This window comes from Toxotes jaculatrix, chromosome 15 (genome assembly GCF_017976425.1).
Source record: "Toxotes jaculatrix isolate fToxJac2 chromosome 15, fToxJac2.pri, whole genome shotgun sequence".
Taxonomy (NCBI): domain Eukaryota; kingdom Metazoa; phylum Chordata; class Actinopteri; family Toxotidae; genus Toxotes; species Toxotes jaculatrix.
This window is the reverse complement of record NC_054408.1, coordinates 554890-575898: the sequence shown is the minus strand read 5'-3', so window position 1 is coordinate 575898 and position 21009 is coordinate 554890. Positions and strand designations below refer to the sequence as shown.

Genomic DNA, 21009 nt, shown 5'->3' with positions numbered 1-21009 from the left:
CAGGAGGGAACTGTCAGATCCTGTCTAACATTTGAAAAGGCTTCTGCTCATGTACATGACATTACAGGTTAGTCACAGTTATTTTAAGACTAACAGAGCAAGGCATTGTTCATGAAGACGTACCGTTCCTCAGACATGTCCAGCTCCTGGCCGTCCTTCATCCACATCACCTGGATGTTTGGCTCAGAAACCTCACATTCAAAAATCGCCTTCTTCTTCTCTGTGATCTTTATGTCCTTAATTTTCTTGGTGAATTCAATCACACGAGCTGAAAACAACAAACAGAATGATGATCTGAGGACGAATTCCAACAAAGATGCACATGAAAATGGATAAATCTACAGTTTGACTGACAGATGTCCAAATAAATCAAATACAAGTTACAAATAATCATAAATTACAGTATTGTTGTTTTCTGACTTACCTTCCACAAACAGGTTGGCGGCGGTGGCGGCTGAGCCGGCCACAAACTGGTACTCTCCTCCATCTCCGAAGTGAACGTTCCGGATGGTGAGCGAGTGCGTTAGCTGCCGGCTGCGGACCTGACACCTGTCCGACGACTTGACCTCCACGCCGTTCTTCAGCCATTTGTAGGTGATGCCCTCGTAGTTGACGGTGACCTCGAAGGTGATAGTGTCTCTCTCCTGAGCGTTCAGGTCTTTCAGCATGGAGGTGATCAGGATGGCTGCAGAGGGAAGAACAGTATTTTTTCCCCCATGTTATTAAATTATGGTTAGAAATGTATAGCAATAATATCAGAGTGATTAAATCTAATTTAAGATTTCAGGACAACCGCCAAAGCTTTTCCACTGTTTGCGTCACATGTGAAACCAGATTTGATTTGAAGGCGGCCTTACGGCTAACGGTGAGCGTCGCAGACACTCTGTCATTCCCGCAGATGAAGGTGTACTCTGCGGAGTCGTCCCTGCTGGTGTTCATGATCTTCAGCTGGTGTAGTTTCCCCTGAACCACGATCCTGAACTTCTCGCTCATCTCGATCTCCACGCCATCCTTCAGCCAGGTGGATGGTACGTTGAAGTGAGAAACCTCACACTCGAATGTGGCCACCTGAGTCTCAGGGACCTCCACGCTCTTCATAGGTTTGGTGACTTGTAGAGCTGCAAAGAAAGAAATCAGAAGAATCAGACGGAACCATTTTGTAAAGCCGTAAGAGTGAGAACTTTTCTCGTGTGATTTAAGTGTGAACAGAAAATCGTTACGTACCCTCCACGCTGAGCATGGCACTGCACTGCAGGTGTCCCACCACAGCCGTGTACTCTCCTGCACTGCTGCTGTCCACGTTCTGCAGGATCAGCTTGTGAGCTTTCCTCTCGGACACAATCTTGCACTTGTCGCTCGGCTTCAGCTCCACGCCTTTAAACATCCACCTGACTGGGATGTTGTCATGTGACAGGCTCATCTCAAAGGAGGCGGTGCTGTCCAACAGTGACGTCACGTCCTTTATCTTCTTCACAATCTTGATCGCTGCAGAAACAGGTCACAGATAAAAGTTATTAAACCACTTCATCATTTTGGGACAGAATTAGGTCACATCCTGTGCTCAAACATGAAAGCATGCATGTGGAGTATGGACAGTTTAAAAGTTGCTAATTAAAGACAACAATAAACTTTGCAGAGACGTTTTTAGATTTGACCGCAACTTGGTGACACTCACTCTCTACGTTCAGCCTGGCATTGGCTGACAGTTTCCCCAGTTTGAAGGAATAGACAGACTCGTCCTGTGTGTTGCAGTTCTTGACCTTCAGGGTGTGGACCATGCCTTCAGAGGTGATCTCATACTTGTCGCTGTTCTGCAGCTCCACGCCATTCTTGATCCACTGGGATCCTTTCACGTCGGGGTGGGTGAGCTCCAGCGTGAACACCGCCTCCTGGGTTTCCGTCACAGTCTGGTTCCTGAGAGTTTTCTTGATCTTCACCGCTGCAAAGTGGAAACAAAGGACTCAGTATTTATAAACTAAACCATACTGTTCTGGGTCAGTGTGTGTTTTGTGTGCAGGGAGAAGTTGTTTGTGTGTCTATTTTATGTCCACTGAGTGGGGGTTGGGTTAACAGGAAGTGCGTAACTCTTGTCATCCTGTGCGACATAAATACCACCACGTATATAATAACGTGGTCACTGAATATGTCCAGAGAAAGGCCAGCACTTACCCTCCACCCTGAGGTTAGCTGTGGTTTTGGAGTTGGCCACCTGGTAGGTGTACTCTCCGACATCCTGCGGTCTGGTGATGATGATGACGAGGCGCCTGATGGCACCCTTCACCTCGCTCACCACGTTCTCGTTGAAGTCCACAGCCTGACCTTCCTTAAGCCACTTCCCCTCAGCGTTGGCATTGGCGACTTCACACTCAAGCTCAGAGGTCTGAGACTCCGCCACCGTCACATCCTGCAGGGGCCGTGTGATGGCTCCACCTGGTGGCAGTCCAAGGAAACGTTTGTTTCGGGGTCTATCCCAGATCTGACCATGTATCATACCACACAAAAACAGTCCTAACAGGAAAACTCTTTTTAACTCAGTCTGGGAAACAGTCTGAAGTTTAGACATACCGGACACAGTAAGCTCGGCACTGGATGTCTTTTCACCGGCGTGGAACGTGTACTGGCCCTCCTCATCCTTCATGGCATCTATGATGGTCAGAGAGTGGGCCTTGCCCTTGGACTCCATCTTGTATTTGGGTCCAGGTTTTAGCTGCTGGTTCCTGAACATCCAGACCGGGTCGATACCAGGGTGAGAAACTTCAACATCAAAGGTGACGTTCTGGGACTCGGAGCACACTTTGTCCTCCATGTGCTTCACAATGTTTACCTCTGTAACAACAGCAACGTGGTTAGAACATGAAACTGAATGTGGAACCAAAGAAAAGGATCATGGGGAAATAAAATCAGCCTCACGTTCGACAGTCAGGGCACAGCTGGTGTCGACCTTGCCGACCACCAGTTTGTAGTGTCCTTCATCGGAGGCATAGGTCCTGGTGAAGACCAGACGCTGCTTAGCTCCCTTTGCAACCATCTGGATTCGGTCACTGGGCATCAGCAGTTTGTCGTTGTGGTACCATTTGACTGAGCTGATGTCCTGAGCGGAGATTTTGGCCTCCAGAACAGCTTTGGTGCCCTCAATGGAGGACACGTCCTTCAGTGGCACCACGATGTCAATAGCTGTAAGGTAAGACAACAAAATGATGACCAGAGTTGTTCAACGTGTTCTGGTGACTGCTACACTTAGACCTGACGCTAATCCCGACTCTTACTTTGAACGTTCAGTTTGCCTGAGGTGGAGATGTCTTGGGCGGGAACCACAAAAGAGTAGGAAGCAGCATCTTCTCGGCTGATGTTCTCCACCAGCAGCTTGTGGACCAGCTTGTCAATAACAATGTGGATGCGGTCCGAGGCAGAGATGGCCTGGCCGTTCTTCATCCAGGTTCCCTCAACATTCTCCTGGGAGAACCTCACCTCCAGCTGAGCAATGTCACCCTCACAGACTGTGAGGTCAGTCAGGGGCTGCAGCAGGGTTACTGGGCGTACTAAAGGTGAAAAAACATCATTATGATTATATCACACTACCTATAAAAAAAAACCTAAAACATGCAACAAAATGTAAAGGGTACTATCACGTTGTCATGTCATCACTCATTAGATATTTCTCTTTATTGAAAGAGTCCCAGAAAGCACTAAGGACAGACACTTGCAGAGAACTTCAGCTGATGGTGACAAAAAGGCAGAAGCTGAACTTTGTAGAACTTGAAAGTTACCTAGCAAGTTCAGGCATTTCATTTTTGGACAGTTTTCAAATAAGCTAGAGCTCAGAGCACAATTACATTCCCCAGGAGAGGCCTGGGGAATGCTGCTGGAAACTTTAAATTCTTCACTCAGTAAAGTTGCTTACATTTCATCTTCAGTGAGGCACTAGTCCTCAGATCTCCACATACAAAGGTGTATTTCCCCTGGTCCTCTTTCTTGACATCCTTGATAGATAGGGTGTGTCTTCCGCGGCGGGAAGACATAATGTATTTACTGCTGGGAGAGAGTTCGTTGTCCTTAAAGAACCAGCTGCCTTCAGCGTCCTCACGAGACAGCTCAACCTCAAACTCTCCAGCGTAGGTCTCTGGTACCTCTATGTTCTCCAAGTGTTTGATGATCTCCAGGGCAGCGCCTGGATACAAAACAAAATTAATATATGTAAGTGTGTGATATGAAGGTGATGGTGATGATAATTAAGAACCATTATCTGCCACTCCACTCAAATAAGACCAAACAGCAGCTGGGAAGGTTCTGGGTGTAAAGATTACCTTCTACGTGGAGCCTTGCGCTCGTCCTGACATTCTCATCATCTGCAATCACACAGGTGTATTCGGCATCATCCCTCATTTCAATCATTAGCACAGACAGGAAGTGGACCTTTCTGTCTGAGTGCATTCTGTATTTGTCTCCAGAGAAGATCTCCATGTTGTTCTTGAACCACTTGACTTTGACGAAAGGTTCATTGGTTTCGCATTCGAAGGTCACCATTGTGTCCTTCTCATTGGCACTGGCATCCTCCAGGTTTTGGGTAAAGTTGACTGCTGCCTTGGCTGCAATGAGAAAATATGACAAGAGACTTTGAAATAAATGAGGAAAAAGACAATGAGAATGTTACTGGAGAAACCTGCTGTAAAACGGCTGTACCTTGCACAAGCAAGAAGGCGTGGCTCGAGGACTCCCCAGCAACGTTCATGGCTTTAACCATGATGCTAGCAGAATCCTCTGCAGTGACATCTCTGATCACCAGTTCACACACATGGTCCTCAGGCCAGTACCAGTAAATACGGTCTGACTTTTCCAGCTGAATGCCGTTCTTGAACCACTGACACTCAGGTTCTGGTCGGCCCACAACTCTGACCCGGAAACGCACCTCATCCATTGGAGCCACAGTCTTGCTGGCGATGCGTTCCAAGATCTTGGGTGCTTCCATGCTAGGGGAGAGCTGGACCCTCTCTGGTTTGATTGTGGGAATGGTGATTTTGCCCTGTTCCTCCATCTTCTTCCTCTCAGCCTCTTCCTTCTCTTTCATGTGATGAAGCAGGTCCTCCTTAGTCTTCTTTAGTAGATCCTCATAAGAGTCATCCCTCTTGCGAGACTTGAACTCCACAGCAGAGATGGACTCATAGAAACCTTCCTCTGTCCTACGCTTAAACTTGCTCTTCAGCTCTTCTGACTCCTCTGAGGTTTTCTCATGAACAATTCTGTGTGTCTTACGAAGCTTAACAACTTCCCTGTCCTGTGTGGCCTCACCTGGTTGGTCGACCTTCACAACATCAAATCCAATTCTGCCAGGTTCATGTGAAGCCTCTGCAGCCTTCAGTTCGGGAGCACGACGCAGGACAGACCTAAAGTCCTCTTTCTGTTGGATCTCCAGCTTCACAGTGTGCTCAGTGGTGCCCAAAGGATTGTCTGCAACTACCCTAACCTCTCCTGAGTCATAGGACTTGATGTCAACAATCTCTAAATAGTAAATACCATCATAGCGAAGCCTGTATCTCTTGCTTTTGCGAATAAGTTGTCCGTTAAGGTACCAGTTGACCTTCGGTGCTGGATAACCTGTCACTCTGCAGCGGAACCGTGCAATGTCGCCTTCTAGCACTCTGGCTGGCTCAGGAAGCAGAACGATTTCAGGTTTGGTCTTTTCAGATTCCTCGTCAGCGCTGACTCCTGCAGGTCCTCCCTCATGAGCCATACGCTCGATCTCATCGATTCTGTGCCCTCCCTTCCTGCCTTCAGGAAGCTGTGTTTCCTCAACAAGACCCTTCTCATCCTTAACGATCAGAGTGGCTGAGGTCTGGTCGACTCCATATTTGTTTGTGGCTCTACAGGTAATAACACCACTGTCTCTAGCGTAGGCGACTTCATAGTCAAGACTGCAGTAGCCAAATTCATTGACCATGCGCAACCTGTTAGCAGCTGCCAGGGGTTTGCCATCATGCAGCCACTCCACTACCATGGTGGGGTCACCAATAGGGGTCAGTCTGCACTCAAAATGAGCTGGACCGAAACGCTTCATTCTGATAGAGGTCAGCTTCTTCTTGAACTGTGGTTTCTGTTGTTTCTCTTTGTCGTAAAGGTCGCCCTCCTCCCACTGCTCCTGTCCATATCGCAGGTGAAGGGGCTCCAATTCCGGGGCTGCAATCTCCTTCGCCTTGTAGGTTCCTTTGGTAATAATGAGCTTCCTTTCAGCCTGAGGGGCAGTGAAGTCCACCTCAACGTTGACTCTGCAGCGAGTGGTGTCTCTGCCAGCCTTGTTAATGGCTGTCGCTGTGTACCAGGCACTGTCTGAGCCTGAAGCAGATGGGATCTGGAATTTGGCCTCTCCTTTAGTACCATCAATCCTGAAATATATAACATTCAAAAACACTGATCAGGACTTATAATTCACTACTGTACAGTATTACATGGCTGTTTCATAGGATAAGAAAATCACTCATGGCTAAAATTAGAGACACCTACTTGATATGTGGGTGCTTTTGTGGTGTGATAATGTCACTGTTTTTCAGCCAGACGATATCAGGCAGGGGGTTTCCAATGGCTTTGACAGCCAGTTCAACCAGAGTGCCCTGCTTTACAGTGATGTTCCTCAGCTTTTCGACAAACTGAGGGCGTGCTAGGCTTTCTCGAGCTGCAAATGGTGAAATGCAATTAAGAACAAGACAGCATTTAATAACAGATACTTCTTTCAAAGCTGAAATTCATCTGACCCAGTATAATGTGGTGCAGACTTACCGTCCACCGTAAGATTTACAGAAACAGAGGTCCGTCCAGCTCTGTTCTGAGCCACGACTGTCCATTCTCCTGAGTCTTGTGGCATGGCTGGGACAATGATCAGAGACTGAACACCGTCCTCTTTAATCACTATCTTATGAGTGTAGTCATTGATCACTTGTTGTCCTGTGAAAAGGATAAAAAATTTTACAAGTGTTACAGACAAGTGTGAATTTCTGGATTATGTTAAACTTTGCTTCTTTTACCATTGTGGAACCAGTAAGTGTCGGGCATGGGTCTGCCGACAACCTTCAAGTCAAATCTGGCAGTTTGCCCCTCGGAGCATTTTACTGAGGAAGGCTTCAAGACAAACACAGGTTTGTAGAGTCTTTCCAGCTGTGCTTCATCTGTCTCATCGAGCCTGCGGGACGGAGAACGTCCGGGAGAACGGCTGGGAGAACGCCCAGGTGAGCGGCTCAGAGAACGGGGAGATGTGGACCTGAGAGAGGCATAGAGTCATGACTACCGAGGTGATATGGTACCGGTTAAGCATTAGGCTGTTTCCAGTTTGAAATGTGCTATCTACCACAGTAACACTGGAGTCTTACTGGGACGTGTTACAGGGATCTGAAGCATCTTTCAGCAAAAATAAGTTAATAAACACACAGCTGGTTTATTACTAGCTTTTAACTTGGTAGGTATTTTGGTTTCCACCAACTCCTGAGTGAAGCTGTTAAATGCTCTGGTACGGTCACTAATTATACCTGATCCTCTGCACTGCTGGCTGCGGTGTGTATCTCTGAGGTGTTACTGCTCCGGACGGCTCCACATAGAGCTTCCCAGAGCTGATGGCATTTCCCTTCATGTTGGCTGCAAAGGCGGTGTACACGCCCTCATCCTCCGGTAGCACCGTAGGCAGGCGAAGGCTGGCTCGTCCATCTTGAAGAACCTCCATCTGGTAACGGCCACCAGGCCTGATGCGTTGGCCGTCTTTGTACCAAGCAATCTGGCAGAGGACAGAGGATAATTTTATACAAGTGTCAGGTACTACAGAGGTTTTTAAGATTTCATTAGTAAAAGCATTTTCTTCAGTTTCAGTTTTAAATGCCATGTGTATTAGTAAAACTCAGCAAAATCAGCTAAATGCCACGGCGGCCATGAGTAAGTACATTTCTCGGTGACTATGGCATTACACAGAACTGGACATAACTTCATGACATACAATCAGGTTAACACAAAAAAACCTTTCAGCTCAGTACCTTTGGCAGTGGCATTCCAGCCATCCTGCAGTGGAAAGTGACGCCCATTCCCTCCATGATCCTGTAGTTTTTCACCAGCGTGTCGAAGGCTGGCCGCACCGCCTCCTCATCTGCTGCGGTCACCATCAGCTCTCCATCCTCTGTCACCAGCTCTCTGTAGGTGATCCTCATGATACGGAGCTCAATCTCCTGGATGATCCTTTCCTCAAAGGCTGAAATGAGGAATTCCTGCAGAAAAACATTAAATGGACGTGGGATTACTTAGACCTCTGTATAATCCTGTTATCACACAACTACAGATCTTTAGGAAGAACATACCGTTTCTGAGACGAAACTCATGGGGGTTGTCACCCTCCGCTGTTCCAGTTCATACTGACTCACGACCACAGAGGGCTCCTGAACCACCGTTGTTGTCACTTCAGTTTTATATGTCACGTCATGCTGCTTCATATAGGCTTCATATTCCTCTGCAAACATGAGATGCAGATACTCTGTGAGCTCTCCCTAACACATTCAGATGGTTTTCTGAAAAGAAGATGGCTTCTGAAGTCAGGTATTCATACCTTCCTCCAGCAGACTGGCGGAGGCTGAGGCTTCCCCGTGAGGATTCTTGGCAAAGATGGAGTATTCTCCAGCATCATCAGCAAAGGTCATGGAGATCTCCAGTCTGCATTCGCCTGTCTCCTTCTTGTAGGCGACTTTGTATCTGATGGAAAAAAAACAAAACAATAGAAGTTATCAGTGGTGACTGCTTCATCCTGAACAGCTGCTCTGACGCTACCAAAAACTGCCCAGGCAGTCGTCGTGTTTCCTCCAAACATCAGTTTACAGAAATATAAAACAGGGAAAAGCAGCAAATACTCAAATTACTCGAGCAATTAATCAGTCACCGATTCATTTCCAACTAACTAATCATTGCAGCCTGAGCTAAAACTGCATAATAAAGGCAGGTTTCTTAGAAGAAAAGAATCATATGTAATTTAGTTTTTTGGTGTGGTTACATAACTTGTTTTAATAACTGGGACTTGACTGACAGGGAAATATCAAACCTCTGTGTCACCAACATGAGCACTGAGCGGGACGCTTAGGGACTGGGGCAAAGGACAATTAGGGACTGGGGACCATGAAAAGGTTTTGAGATGCCAAACATGTCTGAACAGAAACGAATGACAGATTTGTACCTGTATCCAGTAGTGAGCGGCACACCGCTCTTCTTCCAGATGATGTGAGGTTTCGGGTTTCCTCCGACCTGGCATTCGAACACTACGCTTCCTCCCTCCACCAGTTTCTGCATGGCTGGTTTCTTGACGAAGAAGGGAGCATCAGACGCTCCTGTAGCCACCTCTGCCACCATCTGTTCCTTTGTCTCGACAGCAACACTGAAGAGAACCAACAGCTGGATGAAGTATGGTGGCTGTGGAAGCTCACCTGTGATATTTCAGTGGCTCAGGCTGAGTAGAACCGCTGGGTCAAACAACATGAGCTTTACTTACGTTTTCTCTTGTGCAATTCCAGTTTCAGTGACAGTCGTCTCCTCTCTGCTCTCAATTTCCTCTGACACTACAATAGAAAGTGAAAATTTGAATTAAAGATGTATAAAACAGATGTACATACAGATTGATCTGAAACTGTTTGTCACGAGCCCTTTGTTCATTACCTTTGACGAGCAGGTAGCAGGAGGTGCTGACGGTTCCCGCCTCACTGGTGGCGGTGCATGTGAAGCGGCCACTGTCCTCAGCGAACGCCTCACGGATCACCAGCCGGGCGAATCCGTTCTCGTAGCTGACCTGGAAGTCGATGGAGCTCTCGATCTTGTAGTCCTCTCTGAACCACAGGATAACCGGAGCGGGGTGACCGCTGATCTGGCACTCCAAGGCCACCGACTCGCCCTCTGTCACCGTCACGTTCTTCAGGCCCTGAACAAGGAACGGTGACACCTTGAGACACCTGGGCAGACTAAAGCTGTCGGTTCCGATGAAACTCTTCACTGTTACTGTTACATTGTTCATCCTGAGTCATCTGTGCTTCAGCTGTATTTTGAAGGAAGGAAACAGGAAGTGGACCAGGAAAAGTACTTACAGCAATAAGAGTGGGAGGAACCACAGGCTCCTGGGCTCTTGTGGGTACGGCAGCCGCCTCCTGCGAAAAATACGACACCAGTCAAATATCACCAAGCAGGACAACGCTGAGGCGTTCTGTGAGGATGGATGGGCGGAAGCTGGTTAGAACAGATAAAAACCCTGCAGAGAGGATGGAGGGATCAACAGGTGAAGACAGGAAGAAGATGAGGAAGAGGATTCTTCATGAGGCAGGTGAAGGGCAGCGTGTGATTGGCTTCCCCTCTGTGAGGAGGGAGAATGCAGGTGACAGTCCACACAGGGTTAAAATGGGGGAAGTGAGGGAAGGACGACAGGAAAGAGTCGTCAGACCAACCTGAGGCTCCCAATCCTCAAACTCCTCTTCACTCACTGCGTAAGCACCGCCCGTCTGTAACTCAAACTGATTCTGATATCTCACGTCTTTAAATGGCGGGGGGAGGGGCTCCGGCGTCCCTCGCACCTCCAGTGCCACCGCCCTGCGAGACGGACTGGGAGACTTGACGGGCTTGATGATCTTTCTGGGAGCAGCGGGGGAGGACAGCTCTTTCTGCAGAGCGGCAATGGCGGAGCCGGCGATGGACACCTGACCGACCAACGGTAAACAGCTTTAACCATCATCACAAACAGAGAGCGGCTCCCAACGTCCACACTCAGCTGTGGATTAGTGAGCTGGAAAACTGCGGCGAGTGAATCTGAGCAAACGTGGGAATTAATGTTTAATTAGTCCTTAGATTAATGAGCAGGGCAAAGACCAAAGACTGGTCAGTAAATTTAAAGGACCGGTTCATTAATGCTTTCCACATTTATTCGGAAGTTGACTTTTCAGTGACCGGAGGTTTGAAACTTCAAGCCCCCCAAAAAAATGAATCTACAGTGGATCAAACTTCTGAACGTCAGGGAAAAAAAGAATGTGTGGTCCGTGCAGTCGATGGCCGTGATGCTGTGATGATGAAATATTTTAGGATGGGTGACACTGTGAGGAGCAGGTGAATCACACCACATACCAAACCAGCGGAGACCGTATGTTAAGATGTGTGTGTGTGTTACAGATGAAATGGAGGTTCTGGGATGGCGGCGGCGGGCCTGCAGCTCCACTGCTTACCTCGTGACTCAGTTCATGTTTGGGAACAGAAACTTTAGAAACTGTGAAATGTGGAACTGGGGACGGGGTGATACCCGTGTCCACACGGGAGGAGATTTCTGTTGTTCTCTGAATCTGGAGCAACCAACAGAGTTTATTTAGCAGTTAAGAAAGATGAGACTCTATGATTATCATGTCTGCTGTGAATTCAGTGAACTCATCCGACCTGGGAGAGCTGGACTCTGCGCTGCTCTGAGGTCACGGTGGCAGCGGCCCGCGGTTCAGCAGCCGGCGGTTCGGTAGCCATTGTTTTAACTGCAACGGTTTGTTTCTCTGCCGTCGCTGCCACCTGCTGCCTCATCTCCACCTCTACAGCCTCCTCCTCTTCGACTCGACCGCCCTCTGCATGCACGGGCCGGCGGACACGAGCGAGGTCAACGGCGGCCACCACCGTGGCCACCGCCCCGGCTTTTTTCCCTCCCTCAGCCTGGGGACACAACAAGCAGCACACAGATGTAAGGACATCCATGGCAACACGACAGGAGGAAGACAGTCGACAAAAAGCCCCAAAGAACAAACACACCTTTCACATCAGAGACACGAGAGTAGAAAAATATTCAAGCTGAAATAATCAGCATCTCTGCATCATGACACATTATTAGAGTGAAACATGCAGTTTAGTCCGACTGAACGATGACGAAAACGATGAGCAGACTTCAGTCTCTGGGCCCAGTGGTTGCAACGCTAACTGCTCTTAAAACCACAGTCGTTAAGTTTCCAGCACAAATTTTAACTGAATTTTCAGAAAATAATAGAATGTGAGTGAAATCCTGAGTCGAGGGTGGAGTGTTTATTACAGATCATAAAAGGGACGATCAGTGAGCTGTTAAAGAGAAAACGGTTCATCCTCTGGGGAGCAGGAACGTGCTGCAGCATTGGCTCCTGATGTGTTCAACACATCAATCTGATTAATAAAGAAGTGGCAAAAACATCCAGAGGAAATGGAGAGTGGAAAAAAGATGAAGGGAGTGACAGCTGGAGCGGCAAAGTTCAGGTGGAGCAGGAGGAGTGATGGCAGCAGCCAGTCAGGGCGGGGTGGGGTGGGGTGGTGTACCTGCTCTCTGGACACAGCGGCCTCAGGCGGCCCCCGGCTACGTGCCTGATCCACAGCTGCCATCACAGTAGCCACGGCCACGCTCTTATCGTCCCTGGAAACATGCTCGTCCTGACGCATTCACAGCACATCAACACATGAACACATCACTCACAGAGCTGCGCCGAGGCACCGCTACACTTCAATTACTCGTGAGTCAAATCAACAGGAACGGTCCAATCTGCACACGTGAAGCTCACACACACACATTCATTCAGCCACACATTCACGTTCACACTCATGTGCCGCCAGAAAAGTCGGGGCCGGCCGACTGTCAGCTCAGCTCAACGCCATCCTCACCTGTCTGGTAGCGGTGACCTGTTGCTCCCAGTGCTTTTCCATATGCAGCTGGGTGGCGCTGCTGATACTGGTCATGCTGGTCATACTGGTGTAGCCTGCTTCGGCCACGTAGTCTCCCTGCTTCCAGGGCGGCAGGACCTCTGCAGCGGCAGATACCTGGCGAAACAAAACGCAGATTAATGATGTCGCGTCGAGACAAACAGCCGCTGACACGAACGTTCCCGTCAGCTCCCGTTAAACCACTGTGTCTGGATGTGAGCTGTCGATAAAGGTTCTCACCTGTTTCCTGGTCATGACGGGAGACTTGACCGGTCTAATGGGGGAGACGGACAGTCTGGTGGAGGGAGAGACGGGTCTGAAGACGACAGAGACACAACGTTATGACGCGGATTAAAACACACAAGTTGAAGTTTCTACATGTACAGTGAGGCAGGAAGTACACTGAGCATGTTTGCATGTCCCAGGCGTGTCAGTAGTGATGACTGACACTGACTCGGCCGCTGCGGTCGTACCTGACAGGTGTGGGTGTCGGCCCTTTCACGTGTCTGACAGGTGAAGGTGACTGCTGACGCCCTCCCGACACCTTGGAAACGAAGGAGGGCGGGGACTTGGAGGTCGGCTTTGGGGGAACCCGTGGAGGGGTTTTGTGAGCCAAATGCTGAGTCATCATTCCTCCTTCCACATGCATCTCCATCATGGTGGTGGCCTGGAAGCTCGCCTCCACCTTCTGAGGGGGGAAATGACATGTTGTAGTAACCCTGCCTTACACGAGTTACCTGGATTACACTGTGGGAAACATTTTCATAACACAAAAATCCAGATTTTTGTGGTTCCAGTTTTCATTCATCAAATTCAACTGCACAGGTATTTTTCCTGTGTGTCTCACCCTCTGTAATCTGGTCTGGGAAGTCGCCATCTGGGACGTGGACACAATAGTCTTGGTTTTCTTCGTTGGTACAGCTTCCTCACCTGCAGCAAAAATACACCTGGAGATTTAGTGTGATCTGGATCCAACACCAAACAAACACCAAATGACTGTCACCTGTTTCCTGAAGCCTGAACGTGCACGTTCAAAAATAACGAGTGAACGGTCGGAAGTCCTCACCCTGAACCAGCAGTTCGGCGGTGGAGGTGGCCCGTCCGCTGCTGTTGGTGGCAGTCACAGAGTATGTCCCAGAATCCTCCGGGAAGGCCTCGGCGATCAGCAGACTGTACAGGTCCCCCTCCTGGAGGATCCTGAAGTCGGCCGAGCTCTGGATCTCGGCTCCCTCTCTGTAGAACTTCACCACAGGTGTGGGGATACCTGTGACTCGGACGTCCAGCCTCACCTGGCTGCCCTGTCTCACCGTGGAGCTCTGCAGTCTCTGAAGGAAGTTTGGAGGCGCCGTCTCCGCTGCGGACAGAAAACTTGTCTCATTAGCCTTGTTCTAATGAGGACACGGTTACCGTGTCGTAGCCTCACTGGGATCAAGATCTTTTTTTCAAGAGAGACCAGAGAAGAAAACGTGTTTACAGCCGCAGCCAAAAGCAAACGAACACATTTGAAGAGAATTAAAAAAAACAGACAGGAACCTAAAACAGTTCTTTCCATCAGCGAATCCACTGATTGGCTATTCATTCAATACAGGTAAGATGAACTTTGACCCCTGAATTCTCTTTCACATATTCAAACTGGTTTATTATCATCTAGTTGACACGTGGATTTTTGTAACCGGGGACTCAGACACAAGATCCTCGCTGGTTCAGGTTCAAGTTGTTAATGACTTAATAACCTTAGATTCCTCTTAAGGAAAGATATGCTGCAGCAGCTGCATCTATATTGGTTTTATCACTCCACCCCCGTCCCCACCCACCCCCACCCGCTGAGAGCAGGATAAATTTAGACTCACACTGAGGCACAAAACCACAATCACTGTTTTCAGACAGTTACACAACTTCTGTCACTGATCCAGAGAGAACGTAGATGTAGCTCAGATTCATATCACTTCTGGTAATACTTCAAAATCCAGACTAAACGAATAAAGTCCACCTGCGGCCTCACCTGTAACGAGGAGTTCAGCGGTGCTCGTGGCTTGTCCAGCGCCGTTGGTGGCTCTGACGGAAAATCTTCCGCTGTGTGCGGCGTTCACAGCAGGGATCCTCAGAACAGCGCGGCCATCGCTGAACGAGATCTGGACGCCGGGCAGAGCGGCGGCGGAAAGAACCTGGCCATCACGGAACCAGCTCACCTCAGGAACTGGAGAACCTGCAGAACACACACAGATCCTTACTGACTAATGGGATGCTCCCAACATTCTTTGCAATCTTCCCCAGAGTCACATGTTTCACATGTCAGTTTCATCTCCGTGAGTCCAGAACACAGACACATCCAGGACGTTTAACCTAGCTTAGCACAAAGACTGGAAGCAGAGGGAAACTGTTAGCCTAGCTTCATCCAAATGAAAGAAAAGAACAAACCAAGTGTGACGGTTGATACCCGCTGGCTAAATGTGTCTTTAAAACAAATAGTAAACCAACAATAATATGAAAGTCAGCAATTTAAAACTTTATTAACATCCAGTACAGTTCGTCTCAGTACTCACCACTAACTTGAGCCTCGAACGTCGCGGCACTACCCTCCAGTGCCACGACGCTCTGCAGCGGCTGCGTGAATGTCGGCGCCTGTGTTGACATGTTGGTTGGCACCCTGCAGAGACGACAGGGACAGTAACACAAATGGTCAGAATGAATGCACACGCACAGCAGGAGGAGCTTCTCCACTTCACCCATTTACCCTGATTTTTGGAAAAACTAATTTGACATTGGCTTTCAGTTCTCAGAGAAGACACTGTCCCACAGAAACCTGCTTCACCCTCAGTCCCATCAGGACGTCGGATGGTCCCACATCCGTCCTGCAGCAGGACAACAAGTCCAAACTCATAAAGAGTCATAAAGAACCATCCTCAGAGACCAGAAGAACAAGGAGTCCTGACACAGATGGTCTGGGCTCCACACAGACCTGATACCATCATCGTGGACTCAGACACTGAGACAGACTAAATCCACAGAAGAACTGAGACAAGTTGTCCAAGATGCTGGACCAACCCACTTGACAGGTACCTGAGGAGAATTGGAGCTGGTTTACAGGTACGGGGGTACGGGTACAGGTACGGGGGGGGTCACAGCACTCATGGCTTTCACTTTGAAGGCGTCCTCAGAGACAGACACAGCACTGTGTGTGTGTGTGTGTGTGTGTACTAAACTACAAAGCTACTAACTGACCCGTCTCCCACTGCGACTCAGGTCTGGTTTAGTTTAACGACCATCTTCGCTGAACCTTAATGAAGTCAACGAAACATTAACCACAGAGAACGTGCGTGCTAACATTAGCTAGCTAGCTGTAAACACAGCCTCCAACTGAGGCTGATGGGAAACGGCATGGGTCAGAAACATGGCTGGTTATAAAAGTTTAACGTCCTATAACATCCTACATTTCACTCGTCTCCCGTTGAAATCAGAACTCAGTGTATTATATTTATTTTAAGTCCAGACATTGTGGGGTTTATTCTGGATAGATAAAGTTTATATCTTCTCAAAACTTTATTGATCCGTCTCCAATGTGATTCTTGATGTGTAGAAATAGGAATAAAGAGAGGAAATGTAAAGAGAGAATGTGTCTGCAAAGCAAAATTATTCCAACTGAGCCACAGTGTGTTAATAACTAATATTTAAAATATGTGTTAAATGATATGTTAGTAAACTAATTTTGACCAATTTAACCTTTACTGGTTAACCACAGATAAAAGCTCAGATCCGACGTCCTGACACTCGACCTGCTGACGGGCCGACGCTCGCGCTGGGATAAAGCTCAGATTGTGGGTTTGACCCCGTCACGGTTTATTTATAGGAGCTCTGTCCCTGGAGGAGGTCCAGGCTCCGCGGGGTCTGGCTGATAAACCACCAGCTGATCCCCTGCAGAGCTCACAGCAGATTAAAACACCTGTTTAACTCTGGGGGGTCTGGTCTCAGGTTTCAGCTCCAGTCTGATTTTAGGCTTGTTTAGACTTTATAAAATCTTTTGTTTCAGTATTAATGTTGTTTTTGTTTGCACAGTTTTTTTTATGTACTTGAGCTTTTTGTTAAATTAAAAATTAATTTAAAAAAAGGTGTCAGGTAATATGTACGGATCCTTTCTCAAATGCAGAGACAGACCTGAAACGTGGGTGGAGATAGCTGCAGGTACATGCTGTGGTTTCTTTATTTGTACTTTTAATTTTAATTTATTCTCAAACATGAGAAATCAACAGATTTAAACCTTAAATTTTAAAACTCATTAAAACCAGCTCAATTTGTCAGATGGTTATTTTCTCAGTTGATTAATTGGTTGATAAAATGTCAGAAAATTGGGAATGAAAGTCTCACATATTCAAGACTGTGACTCTGAAACGCTCAGATCACCATCAAAGTATCAGAAAAAAAGAACAATCTGGATATTTGAGAGGTTAAAAATGACATTTAACAGTCAGTGGATTTCTGAAAACCTTTTTTCACACATTCAAACCTGATAGAACTGATCAGATTTTATCAAAAACTCCTGAACAACATGTTCTAACCTGGACAAGGACAAATGTCTGAGCTCAAACCTTAACCTTCCCATCCTGAGCCAATCTGAACTAAACCGTGTCAAACTCGAGAAATGTCAGAGAAACTGAGTCTCCATTACAGAGTATTTCCACCAGAGAGCGCTAACACGTTCGTTTTTACACTGTGAAACAGCCCGGTATGGGAAGAGTCGAGTAAAGTCGCTGTAGTGATGTCAGAAGTTCAAATCATTGGCTCTGATTGGCTCTTGATTAACTTGTTTTGCTCCCATTGGCCCTGCTGTGACCTCCTTGGACCCATCTGGTCCCGGCTATGCTAACCCAGTTAGTTTGAGCTCTTGTTTGTTGTGGCTCAGATCAGATTAACTGGACCTGCTTTGTCCGTGTTTGGCCCTGATTGGCCCCTGGTTGTCCCTGGATCTGTGTTAGCAGCAGGTCCCCCTGGTCCTGGTCCAGGCCAGCTGACGGACAGGGAGGACCAGCTGAGAGTTTCTGTCACGCTCCCAACATTTAACGAAACGAACGGCAGCAGCTGCATCTGTCTGACGCCACAGCCCGCCATTAAATGTTAGAAAATCATCTGCAATGGTCTGATCGTCCAATCCGATCGTCCAATTCACGACCTGACGACACCCGACCGCAATCAGACTCATTTCAGCTGCGAACAAATAACAAATCTCATTTCAGCTGAAAAACACAGATTTTTTTTAAACTTTTTTGTTTTAAACAAGTTTATTTTCTTACCATTAACTTTAAATTTTACTGGACTCTGTTTTAATTAGAAAAACAGAAATAATGTAAAATGTAATGTTAATATTTTATAATCGATTCATTTATTTCCTGTTTAACATCAAATATCAGGTGAATCCCAGAATTTGCATACGTTTTCGTTTCCCGTTAAAATCTAATTATTGATCCGTGAGGGAGGGAAGCCATGTTCCTCCTAACATCTACATCGCAAGGGGTTTGGAAAATCAGGGAGTTTCCAGGAATAAATAAATAAATTAATTAATTAATTCGTTTTTAATTGGATTTTAAAGTTAATCTCTAGATGACATTTAAATATCGATTTTTAAAGTTTGAAAGATTTTTAACTCTCAAAGTTACGTGATCCTGAATTTTATTTAATGTGTCCTCAGCCCTGTCCGCAGACGGCGGAGGAATCATCGGGTTCGTGCCGGAGTCACATCAGGTTTCGGCGAATCCCTGAACACGGATCTGGTTTCAGCTGAACTTGATTTGATGACTCGGCTGCAGGTAACACCACCTGACAGGAGCGGTCACGTCACCTCAGATCAGTCAGACAAAAAGTCAGAGACGTGACATGTTTCTAATGGGGTTAAAGGTCAGGAAAGTGACGGCATGAAGTACTTTTACTCCAGAACAGGTGAGGGACTGGTGAGGGACTGGTGAGGGACAGGTGAGGGACCGGTGAGGAACCTGCACTGGACATTTTACTGCACAACATTAATCTGAGTCACAGGTTCCGATTTCTTTATCACAACACACCATCAGCTCAAAGCAGCTTCACCTCAACAACATTAAAACAGCAGCAGTAACAATCCAACAACACAGACAGTATATTCTGCATTTTCATCATTCATTCATTCATTCATCTTTCTCACTCTGAGTGCAGGGCCACAGAGAGTGTTTTCTTATTAAAGCTTCTCCTTCAGTAAAGATTCATTCATTCATTTTCTGATGCTTTGGAAAGTTTCAGGTTTCATCCACGACTTTGCAGCAACAACACAAAACATATTTGGTAACAACATTTAATTTCTGTGTTTTCATTTCAACTTATTTACTTATATCTATTTAATTTTTGGATTTTTTTAAATTCCATTTAAAATGCTTTTCAGTCCTCCCTAGGACTACACTCTACAGACTACACTCTAATTTTTTTAATTGATCAAAATGAAAATGAAAAACACGTGAAGAACAGAACAGCTGTTCAGTCTCATCCAAAATAAAAGCCCCTCTGCGGCGTCCCTGCTCTCAGACACTTCCTGTCCTCACAGCTCTGTGTAATGTAACGAGGAGGGGGTTTATCTAACACAGGACACCAAGCACTAAAAATAACAGCCCCCCCCCCCCCAACCCACCACACCTCCGTTTGATTGACAGCCACCATGTGGCACATAGCTGGAGGAGCAACTGATAGCCCTGCTGCTGATTCCCTTAAAAAGCCATCAGCCGCCCAGCTGAGAGTCCAGCCTGATGCTATCAGGGGCTATTCTGGGACATCCCGTTATAACCTTCAGCACGGAAAAGCAGCAAAAAGCCTCGAATATGTCAGTAACTACAAACTGAACGGAGTGTGGCAGGACAGAGTCCGCTCTCTGTCTGTCCCCACAAACACCAGGGTGTTAAAATCCAGCAGGCGTCAGTCAGCTGCAGCCTGTCAATCACAACACTTTGGAAAAGTTTAGAGACACTTACTTGTCTGCACAAGGATGCCTGGGATGCCCAAAGCAGGGCTGTCTTCAGAAGAACACAAATCTCTTTATCCAGGAAATTTAGTCAGAAAATCCAAAAGGAGAACAGCTGAGCCTCGAAGGAACCCCAAAGAAAAAAAAACAAAACTACAGGCCGTCAGCGCCGTGTAGTTTTGTTTTCCCTCCTGACAGCAGTCCCTCCAGCCGAGGCGTCCAGGCCGGGAACGCTGACTCTGCTCAGAGCAGGCAGCCGGGCGGCGGGGGGCTTTATACCTCTGTGACATCACAGAGGACAGGCCGTGTCATTGGTCAGCCACGCAGGGTGCCGCAGGGGATCATGGGAGGGCAGGGGAGCCATTTTATGCAACTTCTCCCACCTGTCAGCCGGTTTACCTAACGAAGAAACAGACAGAGAGAGAGTTTCCAAATTTACTCTTTAGACATTAATCCACCAGTCATTACTGCATCAGGTCTAACAGGAGACGAGGACTGTCTCAGTCTCAGCCTGTGGACCTGAACCATTCACACAAACTTTGTCTCAAACTTTATCTCCATCAACACACGGAGACGTTTCATGGATCAAAACATCCAGAAAATAATCAGCAGGTTTAGTTTGTCTTCATGTGCTGTTAAAAACAAAGGTTAAAAATCCTGAAACTGAAGGTGCTGAGACGTCACAGAGACGTCAACAGTCCAAAACCCAGAGACTCACTTCATGATCACATCACTTTAATGACGGACCTGTCAGCTGCAGTCAGTGGTTTCATACCATTCACACACACAAACATGTGATGGGAATTTAACACATGAACACTGTTCATATGAAAACAGCTGTTTCACATCTGTTTAAATATAAAATCAATATAAAATCAAAATACTGAAAGTACTTTTACACAGACACTGTCCCTGGAGCTGAGTGTACCGGAGTACTTTTACTGCAGGTACTTCTCACCTGAGCTCCCTCCATTCCTAACCTCCACTTAATAACTAAAACGTTTCTTTTACCTGTTCTCCTGAACGAGACAATGAATCGTCTCACAGAGTCCTCTGAGCTAAATCCAACGCTAACGCGGCGGGGACGGATGGAGAGGAGCCGCCACCGTCTGTGGAAACGCTGGATTCGGACGCTGTTGTCGGTCGGGACAGACAGAAAGCAGACATCTGTGGAATCAGGGACATACCTCTGAACACGTGATGCTGCTGGATAGCACCTGGGAAACCCTGTTTACTCTGCACCCACGGTGTGTGTGTGAATAAAACCTTTTCCCGCTAATCACCAAACACTGATTTTACCTTTTTACCAGACATTTCCAGGTGAAAGTGGCCGTGACAGAGGAACGTTTTTCCTTCCTTCG

General features: G+C 47.3%; 1 protein-coding gene across 1 annotated transcript in view; it reads right to left on the bottom strand.

The window, feature by feature from the left end:
* LOC121194072 (titin-like) overlaps positions 1-19875 on the bottom strand; it is a 183268-nt gene extending 163393 nt beyond the window's left edge. The window contains exons 1-31 of the mRNA XM_041056636.1: positions 19659-19875; positions 15222-15325; positions 14681-14884; positions 13745-14032; positions 13526-13608; positions 13152-13366; positions 12919-12994; positions 12640-12795; positions 10086-10145; positions 9664-9922; positions 9500-9566; positions 9188-9385; positions 8570-8712; positions 8325-8473; positions 8007-8234; positions 7512-7753; positions 7014-7246; positions 6769-6933; positions 6496-6664; positions 4681-6377; positions 4305-4586; positions 3902-4168; positions 3267-3539; positions 2911-3174; positions 2566-2826; positions 2170-2430; positions 1676-1939; positions 1225-1485; positions 858-1118; positions 425-685; positions 124-268 (exon numbers count right to left, since the gene is read on the bottom strand). Of these exons, the coding sequence (XP_040912570.1) occupies positions 124-268; positions 425-685; positions 858-1118; positions 1225-1485; positions 1676-1939; positions 2170-2430; positions 2566-2826; positions 2911-3174; positions 3267-3539; positions 3902-4168; positions 4305-4586; positions 4681-6377; positions 6496-6664; positions 6769-6933; positions 7014-7246; positions 7512-7753; positions 8007-8234; positions 8325-8473; positions 8570-8712; positions 9188-9385; positions 9500-9566; positions 9664-9922; positions 10086-10145; positions 12640-12795; positions 12919-12994; positions 13152-13366; positions 13526-13608; positions 13745-14032; positions 14681-14884; positions 15222-15312 (7523 nt within the window). The 5' untranslated portion in view covers positions 15313-15325; positions 19659-19875. The remainder of the gene's footprint in view (positions 1-123; positions 269-424; positions 686-857; positions 1119-1224; positions 1486-1675; positions 1940-2169; positions 2431-2565; positions 2827-2910; positions 3175-3266; positions 3540-3901; positions 4169-4304; positions 4587-4680; positions 6378-6495; positions 6665-6768; positions 6934-7013; positions 7247-7511; positions 7754-8006; positions 8235-8324; positions 8474-8569; positions 8713-9187; positions 9386-9499; positions 9567-9663; positions 9923-10085; positions 10146-12639; positions 12796-12918; positions 12995-13151; positions 13367-13525; positions 13609-13744; positions 14033-14680; positions 14885-15221; positions 15326-19658) is intronic.
* Between the last annotated feature and the right edge of the window lie 1134 nt (positions 19876-21009).